The sequence below is a fragment of the Fonsecaea nubica genome (genome assembly GCF_001646965.1).
Source record: "Fonsecaea nubica strain CBS 269.64 chromosome Unknown Scaff1, whole genome shotgun sequence".
Taxonomy (NCBI): Eukaryota; Fungi; Ascomycota; class Eurotiomycetes; order Chaetothyriales; family Herpotrichiellaceae; genus Fonsecaea; species Fonsecaea nubica.
Window position 1 is genome coordinate 901152 of NW_019173674.1, and position 18080 is coordinate 919231.

At 52.2% G+C, this 18080-nt stretch overlaps 6 protein-coding genes across 6 annotated transcripts; 3 read left to right on the forward strand and 3 right to left on the reverse strand.

Annotated features, from left to right (window-relative positions):
* Positions 1-565: 565 nt before the first annotated feature.
* AYO20_00329 (hypothetical protein) lies at positions 566-4408 on the reverse strand (the record flags this gene model as incomplete). Its single annotated transcript, XM_022638640.1, has 3 exons — positions 566-1826; positions 1882-2955; positions 4089-4408. 3 exons carry the CDS (start codon positions 4406-4408, stop codon positions 566-568), a joined length of 2655 nt encoding a protein of 884 aa, XP_022505605.1.
* A 589-nt stretch (positions 4409-4997) lies between these two features.
* AYO20_00330 (hypothetical protein) lies at positions 4998-6102 on the forward strand (the record flags this gene model as incomplete). Its single annotated transcript, XM_022638641.1, has 2 exons — positions 4998-5259; positions 5306-6102. 2 exons carry the CDS (start codon positions 4998-5000, stop codon positions 6100-6102), a joined length of 1059 nt encoding a protein of 352 aa, XP_022505606.1.
* Positions 6103-6896: 794 nt separating this feature from the next.
* On the forward strand, positions 6897-8866 carry AYO20_00331 (hypothetical protein; the record flags this gene model as incomplete). The annotated part of the gene is made up of 3 exons (XM_022638642.1): positions 6897-8032; positions 8102-8231; positions 8333-8866. The coding sequence occupies 3 exons, from the start codon at positions 6897-6899 to the stop codon at positions 8864-8866; spliced, it is 1800 nt and encodes a 599-aa protein (XP_022505607.1).
* A 1089-nt stretch (positions 8867-9955) lies between these two features.
* Positions 9956-12846, reverse strand: AYO20_00332 (hypothetical protein; the record flags this gene model as incomplete). The annotated part of the gene is made up of 2 exons (XM_022638643.1): positions 9956-11791; positions 11839-12846. 2 exons carry the CDS (start codon positions 12844-12846, stop codon positions 9956-9958), a joined length of 2844 nt encoding a protein of 947 aa, XP_022505608.1.
* A 2840-nt stretch (positions 12847-15686) lies between these two features.
* AYO20_00333 (hypothetical protein) lies at positions 15687-16801 on the forward strand (the record flags this gene model as incomplete). Its single annotated transcript, XM_022638644.1, has 2 exons — positions 15687-15749; positions 15806-16801. The coding sequence occupies 2 exons, from the start codon at positions 15687-15689 to the stop codon at positions 16799-16801; spliced, it is 1059 nt and encodes a 352-aa protein (XP_022505609.1).
* A 157-nt stretch (positions 16802-16958) lies between these two features.
* AYO20_00334 (hypothetical protein) lies at positions 16959-17837 on the reverse strand (the record flags this gene model as incomplete). Its single annotated transcript, XM_022638645.1, has 1 exon — positions 16959-17837. One exon carries the CDS (start codon positions 17835-17837, stop codon positions 16959-16961), a length of 879 nt encoding a protein of 292 aa, XP_022505610.1.
* Between the last annotated feature and the right edge of the window lie 243 nt (positions 17838-18080).

Sequence of the window (18080 nt, forward strand, 5' to 3'; positions counted from 1 at the left end):
GACGAAATGAACAACCGATTGATGGGATCTCCACGACTCCCTCCCTCCCTACACCTTCTGTCCCGAAGAACTCGTATACTTCCCGAGTCAGCAACTGGCAATATTGTTTGTTGATTGATTTTCCTAAAAACTGGAATAGAATAGGATAGCCCAGACATATATTTTTCCTGTCAATCTATCTATATTCGGATGAAAAGTATATCATATGCATGTAGATATCATATGTATGTTGATGGTAACGAAAGACGTTGTATGTGCTTTTAAACCTCGAAGAAAAAGGGGGAAAATCCAACGCTTGCTAGAAGTGCTGCTCAATATGGATCATTCGATGTGGGAGAAACCCAACCAAAAAAAAGCGAAAAACGAGATAGATGGTGAAGGCGATCTTCAAAGTGTGACAACATCAAGGACAGATTGTAAATGAACGTCCGAGTCACGACAGACTCGACAGCCAAAATGGCTCATAACCCCCAGAAAGTATGCAACCCATTTTGCCTGCGGCCTAAACAAAAAGCCGCTGCCGCTCGGATAGAGCGAGATGTAACGGTGATCACTGAAAGGCTCATCACGCAACCTGTTCGATCGTTCGCTCTCGCGTGTCAGCTGCTGAGATGCTCGGCCCTGGCGCACCGAAGCTGGCTGTTCTGGGCCTCGCCAGGGCCTCTTTGGAGGTCATGGCAGATGTGTGCGCTCTCGAGAGCACTGCCCCTCCAGAACAAAAGCTCGAGGTTCTCATGTGGGCGTCTTCCTCCTCGGCCCAGGCGAGGCTTTCGTCTGGAAGCAGGACAGCGCGGTCGATGCTGACAGGGAGCCCGCGGTGGCGCCCACGCAGCATAACGGCGCACAGGATCAGCTTGCTCGCGAGGTGCCACGCGCCGGAAAAGCTGTAATTGTTCCACGGCACGCCGACACTGATACCCACACAGCCATACCCACTGACCACCTCGAAGATGACGTTGAATGTGGAGAAACTGACAGGGTCACGCTCAAACTGGCCCGTCTCAATGGCAGTGATGGCGAAAATGGCAATGGCAATCCACCACAAGTCGTGGCCCAATTGGGATCGCAATTGGAGTCGGACAAAATCTTGCCGAGTCCAAACAGGAGTGTTGGCTGATGGGCCGCCATGTGTCATTGTGATGGTCCGTCGGAGACCACTCAGAAATCCTGTCTTCTTGTTCTCTCGCGCAGCATCGTCGTTCTCTTGATAGATTGGCAGTTCGTCCGCGAAGATGCCCAGCGACCTCTCTTCGTAAACATTCGTGTTTCGGATTGTCATCGTGACCGGAAAGGCGCTCAGATACATCATGAGAACGTAGAGGACTAGCAGCCCGGAACGCAGGCCTGGTATGGAGACGACATAGAATCCGCCACTCCTCACAGCAAAGGCTTGAAATAATCCCGCAACAATTCGAAATCCTGTTGGGAGTGAGTCTACCACCTCATTGCCAATATTGAGCAATTCGAACGCAACCCAGTCAATAGTGTTCAGAACAACCACCGAGGCCACCAACCACCATGTCGCCGCGCTCGGGAACAAGTTCGTGTAAACCCTTCGCGGATGGTCAAGGCAGAATTGAATGGTGCGCCTTCGTCTCTGCCAGTCTGGCGAGGGATGATCTTCTGGAATTAGCTTTTTGAACACCCACAGTATGCCTCGCAGAAAAGGAGGAAACAGGGTATTTCCCGCCAGGATGAGCAAACTAAGCGTCAGGAGGCAGTAGTAACTCCGGTTCAGAGCGACGGCGTTGGCATCTAGGAGAGCCATGCCGCTGTTGTTGAATGCGCTAATAGCGAAAAAGGCTCCAGTCCAGTAAGGGTTGAGACTACATCGAGGGTCAGTTTCGCTGTCTATCTATCCGACTGTGTCAGGTAGCTTACCCATTCTCCTGCGTCGTACTGGGACGGTTAGCGGTGAGCCAGGCGCCGACACCAAGCGCGCCGAAGAGCTGAAACAGCACAAAATAGGTTGGCACAAGCCAGGAAAGCAAGCGGATTGCATCGTATTCGATGCCCCCCAGCATTTTTCTCTCCCTCTCGCTGAGATGGTGGAACTGTGAGTTCCTCCCAAGATACCCATGGAGGGTGTCGAGGTATTTGTTGAGCTTATTTGCTAGTGGACCCTCAGAGGGAAGGTCGTCCTCGATGGCCGATTCTGGCACCGAATACGGGAATTCAAAAGGCTGCGTATTGCGCGGATGATTGTCGAGCCTCCGCGCACCAACACCTCTTCCCTCGAAGAAACTTGTACTTTGGCGGATATTCCGGGCCCGAGTCTCGGTGTATTCACTAGGTGGGTGTTGGACTTTGAACCTGATGTGGCTCGCAATGGGATCGTTGGAGGTGCTTCCAGCGATCGTCCCATCTGCTGACGAATTGCGCGGTATGTCTGCATGCGTCCCGACGGCTTCTGGACGTTCTCGCGATCTAGACGAGGATTTGTGCTCATCCTCCTTGTTGAAATTTGACACAGGGCGCCCACGAATGGCGCCAGAGGCCACGGCAGCCTCGCGTTCGTTGTCATGGACATGATCTCTTCTCGATAATGAGAAAGTCAATGTTCGAGGCCTGTGGAGGCGATTTATCCGCCGCTCTGCAAGTTCTGCAAATTTCTTCTCAAAGGCTCGTTTCCTTATGTGGAGAATGGACGATGAGACGAATATCGCCGAGCCGAAGATGATGAGAAGAAACAGCATGATCTGCTGCCAGGTATTCAGCTCCGAGAGATTGACGGTGTTCAAGCCGGCCTCAGTCATGGCCGAAACGCACAGAAAGAGACTGTCGACATAGGACACCGACTTTGCTGGGGTGGACGAGCCCCAGAAAATGAGACTAGACACCAAACATGTGACGATGAAGTAGAAGTAGTGCCAGTTGATGAAGGAGAACTCGGAAAAGACGCCGAGGACATGTTTGCGAAACAGAGCAGCGGCCCGCGGCAGGATCCTGTGTTCCCTGGCATCATCAAGAGTGACCTCGTGGGAGGACGGTGGTTCTGGGGAACACAAAGGGTCAGAGAGCATCCAAAAAGAGGAGATGGCACAAAGAAAAAGTTCCTTACTTTCCATGGCGCTTCGAAAACAGGGGGAATCTTCCGCCCCTGCAGATTCAAGATATCCCCGAATCGGGATCCCGGTTATTGTCGTAACGCATTGTCGATGAGGGCAACGGTGTTTCTAACAGACCAGAGAATCAATTCTGATACTGGTGAGAAGACGAGTGAAAGGGAAAAGGGACAGGGGGAGGTTCAGAAGGTGATTCTCAGGCGGAAAAATGTACAAAGTAATAATACGGGGACAGTCGAACGAAGGAACAAGACGGTCCCTGCCAAGATCTGCAAGCAACGCCAATTCCGGATTAGATTGCGGGCCGATCGGCAGATGGCAGGCAGAATATGTCCGTGATAGGGCGGCGGGAGAGGATGGCGGGGTATTCCCCCGGTATCATACCACCCACCCATGACCCCGATCCTTGCTGGGGAAAGACAATATCTGGTAGCTATACTCGGTACATGGGTTCAGGACCGCCGGAGGGGATCGTAAAAAGCTAAGTCATGTATGCGTTGGCGTAATCCTCGGGTCGATAAGAGTAGCGAGTATACCAACCTATCTACACAACACATCGGCTAGACCCTTTGACCAAAGAAACCCCACCCTCCCAGCCAGACAGTCAGATATCCGTCCTCTCCAACACGATCCTTTCAATGCTGACCACCACCCTTCTTCTCCATCTCCATGGTCTTCACTATCCGGTCAAATCTGGTAAAAGATCCAAACCCCTCGATACAACAGTCAACGACCCAGCACCACCAAGCTGCTGATCCCCACTCTACCCAGTGGCGCCTCAACTTTCTCTGAATGAACCACACCGCCTCACCGCCATGGACAACTACCATGACACCTAGCACCGCTGGGGCTAGTGTGTAGCTCAGTTCGGCCAGCCAGGGCGCTACGCCACCAAGGCTCCATACCTGGTAGATCCACGATCCCGACTCTGACTTGAGGGACTCGCGAAAAGGAAATGTCGTGAAAATCAAGAGACAAAGTCCGGACAACGCCCATTGCCACACCCGATCCGGTGGCACGTACTTGCTCACCACGATGGCAGACAAATCTAGTTGCTTGAGGCAGAGTTCATGCATCGTGACGAGTCTCTCCCGGGCTTCCATCAGGCTTTTCATGGGAGGCTCAAACTGAATAACATGTCGTCCGTAGGCTGACGAGATAATCATGTGTTCTGTGGTGATATCCAACATTTGAGCCGAGGCAGTACCGGGCGAAGGGACATGGGAGTAGTGTTGTAGGTAGAGACGAAGGGAAAGCTGATGATCTGCGTTCATGTGGGTGATGATGCGCGTCTTCATCGCCGAGACGTCAGGGGGACCGCGTGGAGTGGTAGATGCAGACATTGTGTTCGAGTTCAGCTAGTGATATTATTTTCCAAGGCTGCCTGTCTGGAAAGAGCTTCTACCGCAACGTCGAGGAATTATTCGGTCGTGAATGGCTACACTCCCTTTATGAAAATGACGGCCGTGACCGTGGCTAGCTGGTCGAAATGCGGGTTTCTGTGGTTGCCTAAGCGAAATTTGGAGAGATGGAATAAGATGAAGAATTCGTGATTGATTGACTGCATCGAGCTGCGGGAGAAAATCCAGAGACGCAGGGAAGCGCATTGAGATCTAGCCGTTTTTGGGCTAGAGTATTTGCTGCTTTAAAGTCACATATTGGCATCAAGTCTCCCGAAAGCATCTCTCAACCTCGACAAACCCCTCAAGACCAAGACAGTCTGGTCTCAGGCTGGTCCAACGCAATGTGGAGGCCTCCAAGGTCACCATCTATTATACGCTGACTTTCACTCTCGGTGGCCATACCGAATCAAACCGACCTCCGCCTATATGAGCCACGCCATCGACCGATTTGATGGCGTCATTCAACCCATCGATATAAACCTGTCTCGTCCATGACAAGAGTCAATATTGTCAGCATCACATCGTCAACATGGCGGCGGCAGCGGTAGTAGCAACGCGACAGCCTGATATCCAGTACTCGCCCGACTTTCACAAGTATGAAGCTCGGGTCAAGCGCAGACTTGAAACAGAAAAGACGCTTGCGACCAAGACCCTCCCTGCGGGCTTCCCACGACGATTGCAGTCAGACTTCGTATGGGACGGGGCTTCCATTGCAAAAGATTTCGATTGGACATTTGTGTTGAAGCCTGAGCATATCAAGGAATTGGAACATGCCCTTGCACATTTTAAATGTCAGTCAGCCGTGTATCTGTGGCAGGTGTACTGACATTGTTATAGCCTTGAAGAAGCCTCTGGGTTACATTGACCAAGAGACTTTCCCTCTACCAACCCTACACGAGGAGTTACGAGGTGTCTCGCGCGAATTGCATTTCGGCCATGGATTCAAAGTCGTCAGGGGTATTCCTGTTACACGATACTCTCGAGAGGAGAACCTCATTCTTTATGCTGGTCTTTCATCGCACATTGCTCCTCTGAGAGCGCGCCAGGACAGCCGCTACAATGGGGAGCCCGCCGATGTGGTCCTCGGTCATATCAAAGACCTTAGCGCAAGCAAAGAGAGGGCTAGCATCGGGGCCCCCGCCTACACTGCGGACAAGCAAGTATTCCACACTGACACTGGCGACATTGTCTCATTGTTTTGCCTGAGCCCCGCGGCAGAAGGGGGCAAAAGCAGATTGGCAAGCACTTGGCGAGTCTACAATGAACTGGCAGCAAATAGGCCAGATCTCATTGAGACGCTTTCTCAAGACTGGGTTGCCGATAACTTTGGAAATCCTGAGCAGCCATATATATCCAAACCCCTTCTGTTCTATCAACCCGCTACGACCCAGACCCCGGAGCGCATCATCTTGCAATATGCTCGAAGATATTTTACGGGCTTTGGTGCCCTGCCCCGGTCAACAGCAATCCCTCCGATCACTGAAGCACAAGCTGAAGCTCTAGATGCGATTCATTTTCTGGGAGAACGCTTCAACGTTGAACTGGATTTTCAGCAAGGTGACATCCAGTACGTAAACAATTTGGCAGTTTTCCACGCTCGTGATGGGTTCAAGGACACGGAGGAGCAGCAGTAAGACTCATTAGTTGATTACCTGAGCATCTTGTACTAACAGTTGTCGCCAGACGCCACCTCGTTCGCCTCTGGCTTCGCGACCCAGAGTTTTGCTGGGAAACACCGAATGCCTTGCAACCTAAGTGGGCGCAACTGTACCATGGTGTCACCCCAGACACGCAGGTTTTTCCCTTGGACCCATATGTTCGAAGCGCTAGCAATGGATCCCAGAAGGCCACTCAATAGATATCGGCCATTGGCCTCCCTCCAGCGCATGGCAAATCGGCGATACCTTGTTCATAGGATGATTTGGAGAGAGAACGTGAGGTTTCATACTTCCTCCTGCCGCGCATAACTGCTCTTGTGCATTGTCCATCTTCTATACTCCATGCATTCTATTCCTTGTAAAATAGTAGATGGGCATCCTTGGCCAGGATCATTGGGGGGCAGGAGGATCAAATGCTGGCATATTGCACCATCTGCTACGCTGGGCACGTCGTTAGAGCACACGATGATCCACGCCGAGGATGGCATCTGCTACTGGGATCAAGTGGGATGTCTAACAACGCCATACCCCTGGTCAAGCACGACAATCGTGCATCGTGCATGTGCTGCAACATCAACAACGCCATCAGCTCAGGAAATGCTCCAGGTATGTCGCGCCATGCGATTGCGTGAGGACTTTCTTTTGCCACGGGCGGCGACCTGAGAATGGCATATAAGAAAACCCGATCATGGACTTGTCCTCTCTTGCGCGAGATCCAGTTGCGTACCGTTCCGCTCCCGGGGAATATACTTTGATCTATTATTGACAAGATGGTCTCCTTGAAGTGGAAACGAACCGACCCTCCGAGCCTTGTCCACGAGCAGAACGATCTCAACTCTACAACCTTCCTCGCGGAAGGGAATCTCAAGTATGCCATCGAAAAGGGGGAGAACAGCAACGAGCCATCTTACCAGGAGGTGTCGGGGGCTCCCGTCGAGACGCGTTCGCCTCTGGGCTATCATGTCGGCCAGGTCACCATTCTGTTTCTCAACCTCTCCAAGATGGTCGGTACTGGAGTCTACTCGACCCCCGCGTCGATTCTCAAGGGCACAGGTAGCGTCGGGCTTGCTCTGATCTACTGGTTTCTTGGCTTCATCATTGCTGGATCTTCTCTATCCGTCTATCTGGAATTCGCGAGCTACTTCCCGAACCGATCCGGCAGCGAAGTCGTCTACCTGGAACAGGCTTACCCGCGCCCTCGATACCTCTTCCCAGTTACCTTTGCGATTCAGTCCGTGCTGCTCTCTTTCAGCTCCTCAAATGCCATCGTCCTCGCACAGTATCTGTATCGCATCAATGGCGCTACCCCCACGGCCTGGGAGCTGAAAGGCGTGGCCGTCGCCGGATACACTGTGGCATTCCTCTTCGTGGCCTTCTCAACCAGGTGGTCCTACCATATCTCCAACGCCATCGGTGTCGTCAAACTGCTGACGTTGGTCTTTGTTGCCATCACCGGCCTGGTAGTCCTCGGCGGAAACGTCTCTCGAGTGCCAGATCCCCATGCCAACTTCCGCGACGCATTCTCCAGCTTTGAAGGGGCCTCGACTTCGGCATACGGCGTGACAAATGCCCTGGTGAAAATCATCTTCTCCTACGCCGGCTATGAGAATGCCTTCAACGTCGTGAATGAAGTCAAGAACCCGGTCCGCTCCATTCGCAACTCGGGGGGCCTCTCGCTTCTCATCGTCGCCGTGCTCTACATGCTGGCCAACATCGCCTATTTCTCGGCGGTCCCGAAAGAAGAGTTGGTCAAGTCGTCGCAGATCGCCGCCAGTCTGTTCTTCCAGCACGTCTTTGGGTCAAGCGGAGCCGTCAGGGGTCTCAATTTCCTGATCGCCCTGAGCGCATTTGGCAACTTGATTGCGGTATTGTTGGGCCAGTCCAGACTGATCAGAGAGTGTGGTCGGTATGTTTCGATGTCCCTTGAATAAGAAACCCAAGGCTGTCTCTTTTGGTGTACTAACTCCGTGCACAGGCAGGGCACCCTCCCGTTCCCAGATTTCTGGGTCAGCACTCGACCGTTCGGCACTCCTCTTGGACCTTACTCGGTGAAATGGGCATTGACGATGCTGATGATCCTTGCGCCTCCCGCGGGCGACGCTTTCGTAAGTCAACCCTCCTGACAGAACTCATAACCGAGACTCAATCCCTCAAAGGAAAACAATTGGCTGACCAAATCGTCCCTCTCTTGTTGTTCTGGGTATAGAACTTTGTCGTCGACCTGGCCAACTACCCAAGCTCCTTCTTCAACTTCCTCATGGCCGTGGGCATCTACTTTGTGCGGGCTCAGCGCCGACGGCTCAACGTGCCGCCGCCATCCAAGGCGTACCGGTTCCAGGCGTGGCACGTGGCCGTCCTCTTCACCATCGCCGTCAACCTGTACATGCTGATCATGCCGTGGTATCCACCAACGGGGGGCGCGACGGGTGGCGACGTCAGCTTCTGGTACGCGACCTACGTGGTGACGGGCATCGGCATCCTGGTCGCCTGCGCCGCCTACTACCTGCTGTGGGTGTACCTGCTGCCGCGCTGGCGGGGCTACCGCATCCGCCACGAAAAGGTGCTCCTCGACGGCGGCGAGGTCACGCACAAGCTCGTCAAGGTGCCCCTGGACCAGCTGGAAGCGTGGGACCGCGAGCACGACGCCCAGGGCCGGCTGCTGGGCTCCAACGGCCGTCGGAGCGGCGACGAAACCGTCGTCGACGTGCAACATCGCTTCGACAGGGACGAGAAGTTGTGATGGTGACGATGGTCATGGATATTGGCTGCATTACCCGTCATCCATCATCATTTTACTCCATTTTCTGCTCTCCTCTCCTTCAACCATATGTCTGCAATCTCTCTGCCTCTGCCTCTGCCTCTGTCTCCCCTCTCCCTCTCTCCTTTTGTGTACCTTCTCTCCCTCAAACGTCACATATGAGCTCTCTATGCGGCGGCACAAACGACTAGTCTGTCTGACTACATGTCTGTGTGTGTCTCTATCTACCTCTCTATATCTCAACACCACAACAATGGAACTAGCTAAATACCATGTAAATAAATAGCTATCTTTCCTCCCTATCCAGCTAGTTAGTCTAGCATATCTGTGCCTGCATCACCGACCGACGATCACCAATCATCGATCACCGGTTTCAGTTTGATCATGATTTAATGGGGAACGTGCATGTTAATGTGTCGCAATCTCCTTGTCTGGGCCTCAAACCACTAAACCGTCAGGATACATGTGATGGCCAAAGGGGCCTTAGTCTTGAAACTTCTACAGGTATTTGGCGGATCTGGACGATCACCGGTGTGTCAAGTCGATGTGTTACAAGGGAACTTTATATGCAGGTCAGTACGAGATACAGATGGCTCCCGTGAGCTCAGAAGCATTCGGCTTATAGCAAAAGCGGGCAACAAAGGAGATGATGATAATATATTGCCAATTTCTGACAATAGAATATCGATGAGTGAGATCGAGTAGTCTCGCCCCTATTAACGAATTCCCCCTCTTGGCCTCGATAGGCTTTCACTATCTTGAAGCGCCATAGCATTGCCGTTCCCCTGTACTCCATTGCATTTTCTTGTTCCTTTAACCATATCCAACATCATAACCCATCACGTCATAGCTCGTCTCAGTGTACTCTTGCCCCTATTTTGTAGGGATGTAATTAGTCGGCGCAGCATATCAATCTCCTCACTGGAGCGTATACATGCTGGTGTGAGGATGGAACGCCACCGCGTTATGATTGACTCGGTCATTCGTGATGAGCAGGAACTGGAGACTCCTCGACTGCAGAAATCCTGGTTCTGTCGAATTTGGCGTGTTGCGCAGAATCGTGTGTTTATCTCAACCATTCACGATGGACTCGCCGTGAGTAGCATGTGCAAACAACAATAGCTCTGCATTTTGCGGATTCGCCGAGTTCGCAGCTTGCGTCTCACGCCAATCCAACAAAGCCTCATGGACCGCCTCGTCACTGTCGATAAGAATGAAATCGCCATCTTCATCCCGATAACGCAAACGAACAGATCCAGAGGCAATCGAATGATTCGTGAACCGTGCTAGCTTCGCATCTATACGATCGGCCAATGATCTGAACTGAATATTGCTGGCAATGATCATCGAGACATAATTCTCATCAAAGCAGACCTTGGCTTTAAGCTGACTGGGGATATATGGTTCCCCATCGCTGGAGGGCGATGATATGGGAGGCGAGAAAGCCCGACCTTGTGATAGTGACGGTGCATGTCCAGGTCGCCTGGGATCATTGTTATACGATGGATCATAACTATAGCCATGACCCGGCATGGGAGGCCGCGGCGCCGAGGGTAGCCCAAACTGCTGATGAGGAGTGCTTCCTCGTGACGGAGGCGCGTTGTTGGGCGAATTGTTCTGACTCCTGCTCGGAGGAGCCATCTGCTTGGCCATGTGAGCGGGTATCGGCGGCACAGTTGGGACATGCTCGGTCGAAGTATACTTGCGACTCTGTTGAACCATTGGGTGCACATCAGGACTACTCGCGGACCGCATGCGAGGCACTTGCATTGCTGGACCAGATGACTGTCCTCGACTTCGACCGTTTGCCAGGTATGGGTTTCCACTGGTTTGTCCGTTGGGGTTTCGCGCCATAGCGGGAGCAGTATTTCGATGTGACTCCGGAGGGTACATGCCGCCGCTGACTGGAGTAGTCCCTCGGTGATAACCTGCAAATGCGGATTGGGAGCTGGACCGCGCTGAGATTGTGGAACCTGGGGGGGTATCTCGGTCAATGGGAGAGAAATACGAGCCACCGTTGAATTCATGTGGAGATGCGCTGGGAAGGCCTCGAGTATTCAATGAAAGTGCGCCTATTTCCCCGGCGGGCACCCGCATGCGGTTCGCTGACATCTGAGGGCCGCTGCCACCACTGCCTCCTGTGGCGGAACGTGACCTGAGACTCGTGCTCGAGGCATTTCTGCTCATGTTAAATTCGGAATATCCGTTTGCATCAGTCCCGCCATAGGTTGTTGAAGAAAGTCTGTTATAATCATCGTCCTCCTCTTGTGCGAGATATGGGTTTTCCAGGTTCGCCCCTTGCAAGGAAAGAAGATGAGTTTCCGAGATGCCTCTGGTCTTAGACTCCAGCATACAAGCCGACCGTTGAGTCTCAATCAAGTTGTGCCACTTTTGTAGTGTATCATCGTTTTTAAATTTGATGTTGAATGTCTCGATGCCGGACTCGCCTTTCCATGAAATTTGCAAGGAATAGCTTCCAGGACTTGTTGTAGGGATGACCTGGGTGACATTGGCAAAATAGATTCGTCCTTTCAGATTCATCTTGGGTTTGCCACGTAGACTGAGAGCTGGTTTGTTGTTTGCCAGTCTATTCTTCGGTTTGTTGGCATTGACATCCTTACACATAACCAAGATCCGGCTGAAGAGGTAGATGTGATACTCTTTCTCGTCTGATCGAATCGCACTCTCTTTCATGACGTTGAACGTCCCAAGCAGCAGGAGTTCACCTAAGGCGGAGATCTGCAGTTGCTTCCAGTCATCTATCCGCTCTTGCAGGTCTTGAAGGGCGTCATCTCGAGTCTCCTTGTCAATAGAAGCATCCGCTTGCATGAGCACATCTTGAATGATGGCAATGGCACTAGTGAGATCCGATTTCAGAGTTGGATCTTCTATTTGATTCAGCAGGTCCTGAGGAGGTCAGCAATGATGTCTCAAGTAATTCAAGTCATACATACTTTCAGTAGAAGAGGATATTTTGTCAGCCGCTGGAACGGTTTGAGGAGGAATCCGTTGAGGATGGTCGGATTCGCAAGCATCTGTTTGGTCAATGGGGATCTTGCGGTCGCAACCATTTTGTCCCATTCCTGTTGGCAACTGGCTTCACATCTCCTCTGGTTTGCGATGAAAGGCTCATACTGCCTGAATGGATCCCTGTAGTGCACAAAGAGCCGACCCCAATTCTGTTGCTCTTCTGGCATTTCATTCTGTTGCTCGATGCGAATCAGAAACCGTTGCGCAAAGTCCAGTAGATTGTTCAGGTTGAGGAAAATGTTGTGGATGGCGTCCCCAGTCAAGGCGCCGACTTCCTCCAACTCTTTCTTCAACGCTTGCAAGTTCTGCAAGTGGTGAACATACTGTCGTTCGGTCTCTACGAGTTCTCTTAGAATATATTGTCGCCGCGTCATTGTCTTCGGCGCCTGCTCCGGAGCGTTGGATCCGGCGTCCGTTCCTTCGCGGGAATCTTCACTGTCCGTTGATGGGTGTAGTTTGCCGCTCAGTTTCAACATATCCAGTACGCGGTTCACCAGTTTTGTGACTTTCACAAAACCAGTCGTATTGTCGCTATATAGATCGGTAACAGTAAAGGTGTCAGCTGCAGGGATATTCATCTGTTGCATGCATGACTTGATGAACAGAAATGCTGCTTCCTTGCCCACTCTGTCCGGTCGACTCGTATCCACGGTGAGGTCGCCTTCTTCTGGGTTGGAAGCATTATAGATCGTGAGTAGCGGTAAGCCACTCCGGAAACACTGCCACAGAGAAGACACTGGATCCGTCAGACCATCTGCTTCTCGCTCTTCCATTTCTTCGAGATACGGGCGAAACCCGGGCACGCCGGACAAGCGCCGCCGAAGTTTGATACATATTTGGTAGAGCGATTCTCCGTCTCTTACGTTTATGATGTTGTTTTTGTCCAACATTGGGCCATGGTCACCATTCATGACCGCTGGAGCAGCCAACATAGTCGCCCCGGCAATTTGTGTCGCTTAAAAACAGGATAAGGTTGTGCCTGGTTCAAAGGCAAAGTTGTTGACGCATTGATCAGAGCACGGTTATCAGGTTATCGAGGATTCGAGCTGTCGATGCGGCGAAGAGGGGGTAAAAGGAGGCTGTCTCAATCCGAAGGAAAGTGCAGTGCAAGATGCCTGGAAGGCGCGTGTTATGGTTGGATTTAGAGATCGTGGACGAGTTTCAGGGAGTCTCGAGAAGTAACAAGGAGCGGACCAGCGCCGAGGACGATAGCGAGGGATATCTAAAACGGGACTGTCAGGTCTGTAGGAAGGACAAAAAGCAATGGCAGCAAGCAAGGAGGCAAATGGGAAGGACGCTCATACCACCAGCGCAGGACGAGTTGACAGTTTCTTTCCCCAGGTTCCACAGGGAGACAGGTGACAGCGATAGGACGACGACAAAGCGCACGAAGGAGGCGGGATAGTACGAGGCTCGCGAGCCAGTGTGTGGCTGCTATTGTTGGGTGTTGATCAACTCAATCAATGGCGGCGGTAGCAAGGGAGAGGTGTGGTTGGTGGTTGTGGTGCAAAGAGAGCCAATCAATGGGATGTGAGCAAGGGATGGAAGCGCGACAAGAGGAACAGCCCCCAGGGAGGATTTTCTCAGATTCAATAGTGTACAGGCGTACAGCAGTACGAGCAATCAAATCAATGAGATCCAAGAGACACAGACAGTCAAGTTGTGTCTCGTCGTGGGTGGCGGTGGGTGTGATGTGCGTATGTGCAGACGTCGGGGTCTGTTGTGGCGGGATTTCTGCTCCAGTGGGAGAAAAGAATTGAGGTGTGTGGAAAGAAACAGGAAACGAGAAGCAAAGGCAGAGCGGAAATAGCTTTCGGTCTTTGAGAGCAGCAGCCCACACGCACAAACCACACCAGAGATGCGAGAGCATGTGGAGAATTGAGAAGAAAGGGCCCCCGGTGCCAGACGCAGGTGCAAATGCAAGACTACAGACTATGCAGACTTGCGCAGTCTCCAGAATCTCCAGAAGCAGGTAGACCAGATCGATACCAAACCGCAATGAGATGTGACAAGGCGTGATGGGTGGTCTGCCTTTTCCTTCTTTACTCTCTCCGTACCACCGCCCGCACTACATATGAAGAAACTCGTACGAGAGTACACTGTGTCCAGCAGTGATGTCTCTCTCATCAACGTTGTTTTCCATCCTTCGTTCCAACTCGACTCGACACGGCCCGTTGCTTCTCCTCTCCTCAGCCCCCATCACCCCCCGTATTACTCGCAAATCACTTTCCCACTGGGAATTCCTTCTCCCCCAAACTCCACCCCTGCTCGCCTCCCTGAATACCCCTGTTGATATTTTCTACCGGTGCTGTGCTCGAACGATTGGAAAACAATGGAACGCCCCTCAACCCATCCTTGACCCATTCCCGCGGGATGGCGCCGCCATGTTCACATCGCCAAAGCACCACCAGCCTTACCTAAACAGTGCCACAAACTGTCCGCCCTTCCCTGATCGAGTCGACGAAGCTCCGCCGAAACCGCAGTTGGCGCCCAGCTGCCTGGGATGTCGCTCCAGCCGGGCTACCACACTTCTTTTCCCCGAGAGTGGCCAGTCCTAACGACTTTACCAAGATTGTTCTAGTCGCTCGCGGCTAGAAATCTGGTGGCTTGCCGTGCTACAACAACTGTCAGGGCCAAGCTCCTCCCTACTTGTCGTCGCATCATCTGCCTGGGGATGATCAGAAGATCATGACCAATGAGAGGAGGCTGGCACCGTCGATCGGGTCTGACACGGGCACACCCATCATGTACTCGGTCCTACGAGTCGATCGTACGCTACCTCGTACTGGGAGGATTTGAAGTCGGGAGATTTGAGCTGGAGAAACGGGCAGTTGATGGCCGTTGAACATACCCACGTGAAGGTAAGCCCAGGTCGCGATGATGTTTCAGCATCCCATGAAGTGACAGTGAATTCGGAGAACGAAGAGGGGGCGGTAAGATGAACATTCCAGCGTGGGAAGCCGTGGCCGAGTTAAGGTTAAGATGTACTCGGTACGAAAGCATCTTACTTACCCAACGAGCTAGAAGAGAAGATCAAAGTCACAAAAGTGAAGAGTTTATACGAGGTACAAGACCCCTGGGTGCCCTTGTCTCCAATCACAATGTCTTCTGCTCGCGCCCCTAGGTTCATTCGCGTTTCGACATGTTTCGAAACAGGCTTGTACCTACAGCGTGGTGAAGCCATTGGAGTTGGCTAACACATAATAGTCGTATTCACGCTATTAGGAGGATTCTCTCTTTCACGCTCTGAGAGACTCGAAGATGGTTGTGATACTTGCTGACAAGACTGGCAGGGCGTTCAGCTGCTGTTCTCAAGTTATTGGTCCAGTCATCCATCTACAAAGGCTAACCAAGGAACGGACCCTCATCGTCATCTGTGGTTACTAGATCGATACCTCAAAGTGTATACCGAGTCGCACCGAGATATACGAGTAGTTGGTACAAGAAGACGACATCCCCCGCATTGTTGCCTTTACTCCTATTATGTCGAGAACCTCGAATAAGGCAAAAAGCCGAGGTCAGTTGGAGTGTTTCTGCGCCATCGGTTATTCCCGAGTCTCTTGTGCCCCGCGACTGAACACCGTGAGAATGGTACCGAGTACGAAATAATAAATTAAGAGGCGTCCCGCCGAGGGTCATATTCTTTCAGATTACATACAAAGAGGACTGCTATAGCTCCATCGGTCTCACGAAAAAAAAAAAAAATTCGATTGCAATTTCAACCACTCAAATCCTCCTGGCCTGATATCCGAGGATATTCATAGCAGACATCATGTCGTACACAGACAAAGAATATCTTCTCTCCCTGGGGCAGATAGACCCCGAGCTCAAAGCGGTTTGTCTGACGAACAGAAGTCTTTCGCGGGGCGTCCTCTGACAGAATTGAAATAGTTTCTTGAAAAAGCAAACTTACCCCCACCGGACTATAGCAATCTTGACGACTTCAAGGCCATGGTGGACAAGCGGAACGCCGATGCCATGAAGCTCTTGGGCCCGTCTCCGCCGGAAGTCAAGCAGTCTGAGCTGGAATATCCCACGGCGGACGGTACCAAGCTGCGGGCAAAGCTCTATCAACCGACAAACCCTCCCAAAAACGGCAGCCCCTTGATCGTAATGTACCACGGCGGTGGGTTCTGCATTGGCGCGCCAGAGGGCGAGGAGCAGACATGTCGCAACTTTGTCCAGGCCTTCGGTGCCGTCTGCATCTCAGCCTCATATCGGCTTGCACCACAGTTCAAATTTCCATATGCGCCCAAAGACGCCTGGGACTGCTTGAAATGGGCGGCGGCCAATGCAAAGTCCTGGGGCGCCGATCCGTCGGTTGGTTTTGTCATTGGCGGCACCTCAGCCGGAGGAAATATCACGGCTGTCCTGGCTCATGTGGCGCGAGACGAGAAATTGTCTCCCCCTTTGACCGGCCAGTACCTTGCCATTCCTGCAGTGCTGCCGGCAAACGAGATCCCAGATAAGTACAAAGAATTTTACCTATCGTACGAGCAGAACAAAAATGCATCAGTCCTGCCTGTTGCGGCGATAGACATGTTCATGCGCGGGTATGCGCCCGATCAGACTGACGGTGTCTGGTACGCTCCCTTCAACCATCCTAAAGGCCACAAAGACCTCCCGCCAGCGCTATTCCAGATTGACGGGATGGACCCGCTGAGAGACGAGGGCATCATTTATGAGCGCGTGCTGCGAGAGGAGAACGGGGTCAAGACCAAGATGTATGTCTACCCTGGTCTGCCGCACGGGCATTGGGGATTCTTCCCCTTTTTGGAGGGAAGTAAAAAATTCCGTCAGGAACAGGTCGAGGGAATGAGTTGGTTACTGGGCAGAGAGGCCGATTTCAGCAAGGTCATCACCCAGGCTGTGGCGGCGGGTGTGTGAAGCAGCAGCATTCAAGTGTTCGGCGTTGCTCGACATAGAACAGTGCCTGTCGACTCTGTCCCGCAAAAGAGGAAATATCAGGCCCTCATTAGATATCATTGCTCGTTTCCATGGCTCTTTCTTTTTGTGTCGTGACAAAAATGGACTTTTCCCTCTCTCATTTCTTTCTTTCTCTAACTTTGAATTTGATACCGTTCTTGTTCACTCCACCCACCGTCCTTGCCATCTTCGCCCGCTGTAACTCCAGCTGGTCAGCAGCGGCAAGGATTTCCCGCTGCCGGGTTTTCAAGGCTTCGAGCTTTGCCACCCGCATATCTTGAAGGCGTTTCCTCCTTTTACGCTCGGCACGCAAACGACTCAGGGCGTCTTGTTCCGCTAGGAGGGCTTTCTTGGATTTGGGTTTTGGGGGTTTGTCCTTGTCGTCAGGGACTTGGATCACTGTTGTTGCCGCCAAAATCTCCACATCGTGCATTGGTTGATCTGCTTCACCCGCCCCAGTTTGGTCTTGTAGAACTTCTCCAATCCAACTTCTTTTCTTTCCCTTGGTCGTCTTTTCAGGCTCGTCATCGTCGTCATTGTCAAATGTTTTCCTCGTGGCTGGCTTCGATTTTCCGCGGGTGACGCTGTCCATGCCCACCTCTTCCGTCAATCTTTCGATCTCCCTCCTGCCCTTGGCGGCTACAGTCCTCAGATACCCAGCATCCTGTGTCTTCAACAACTTGACCGCGTCGTGACTCAATGGAACACCTTCTCTCGGTTTCTTGTTCCCATCTTCATCATCCCCACCAGTCTGCTTGGATTTGTGTTTCCCCAACCCCGCCCTTCCCTGGGTGATCATGCCAAAGGCGAATTCATCCGGGTTGCGCTCCTTGGCCTTTTGTGACAGCTGGGCCAGTTTTTTCTTCTTGAGGTTATAGTCCTGCGCTCGGAGGGAATAGTCCTTGTGCTTCTCGAGCAGACCCCATTTTTCGCGGGAGGCCGGCTGCGCGCGTTCCTTGTGTGGACGCCGAGCGACGGCGTTGCGGAGAGACGACATTGTGCTTGCGGTCTCGAGAGGACGAGAGAGAGGTTGAAGAAGGGGTGGCAGGGAGTAGAAGAACAGCGATTTGTGTATGGCAAACAAAAAATATTAGAGGTATTTGGGGAAACTTCGTGTACACTGCGAGTCCGCATCCGTAGCTTTCTCCACACCTGCTCCTCGAGGTTGTTCGAGCTCTGCAGATCAATTTATTTGCTCACCATTGACCACCTCAATCACGCTGCTCAGACTTGTCATGAA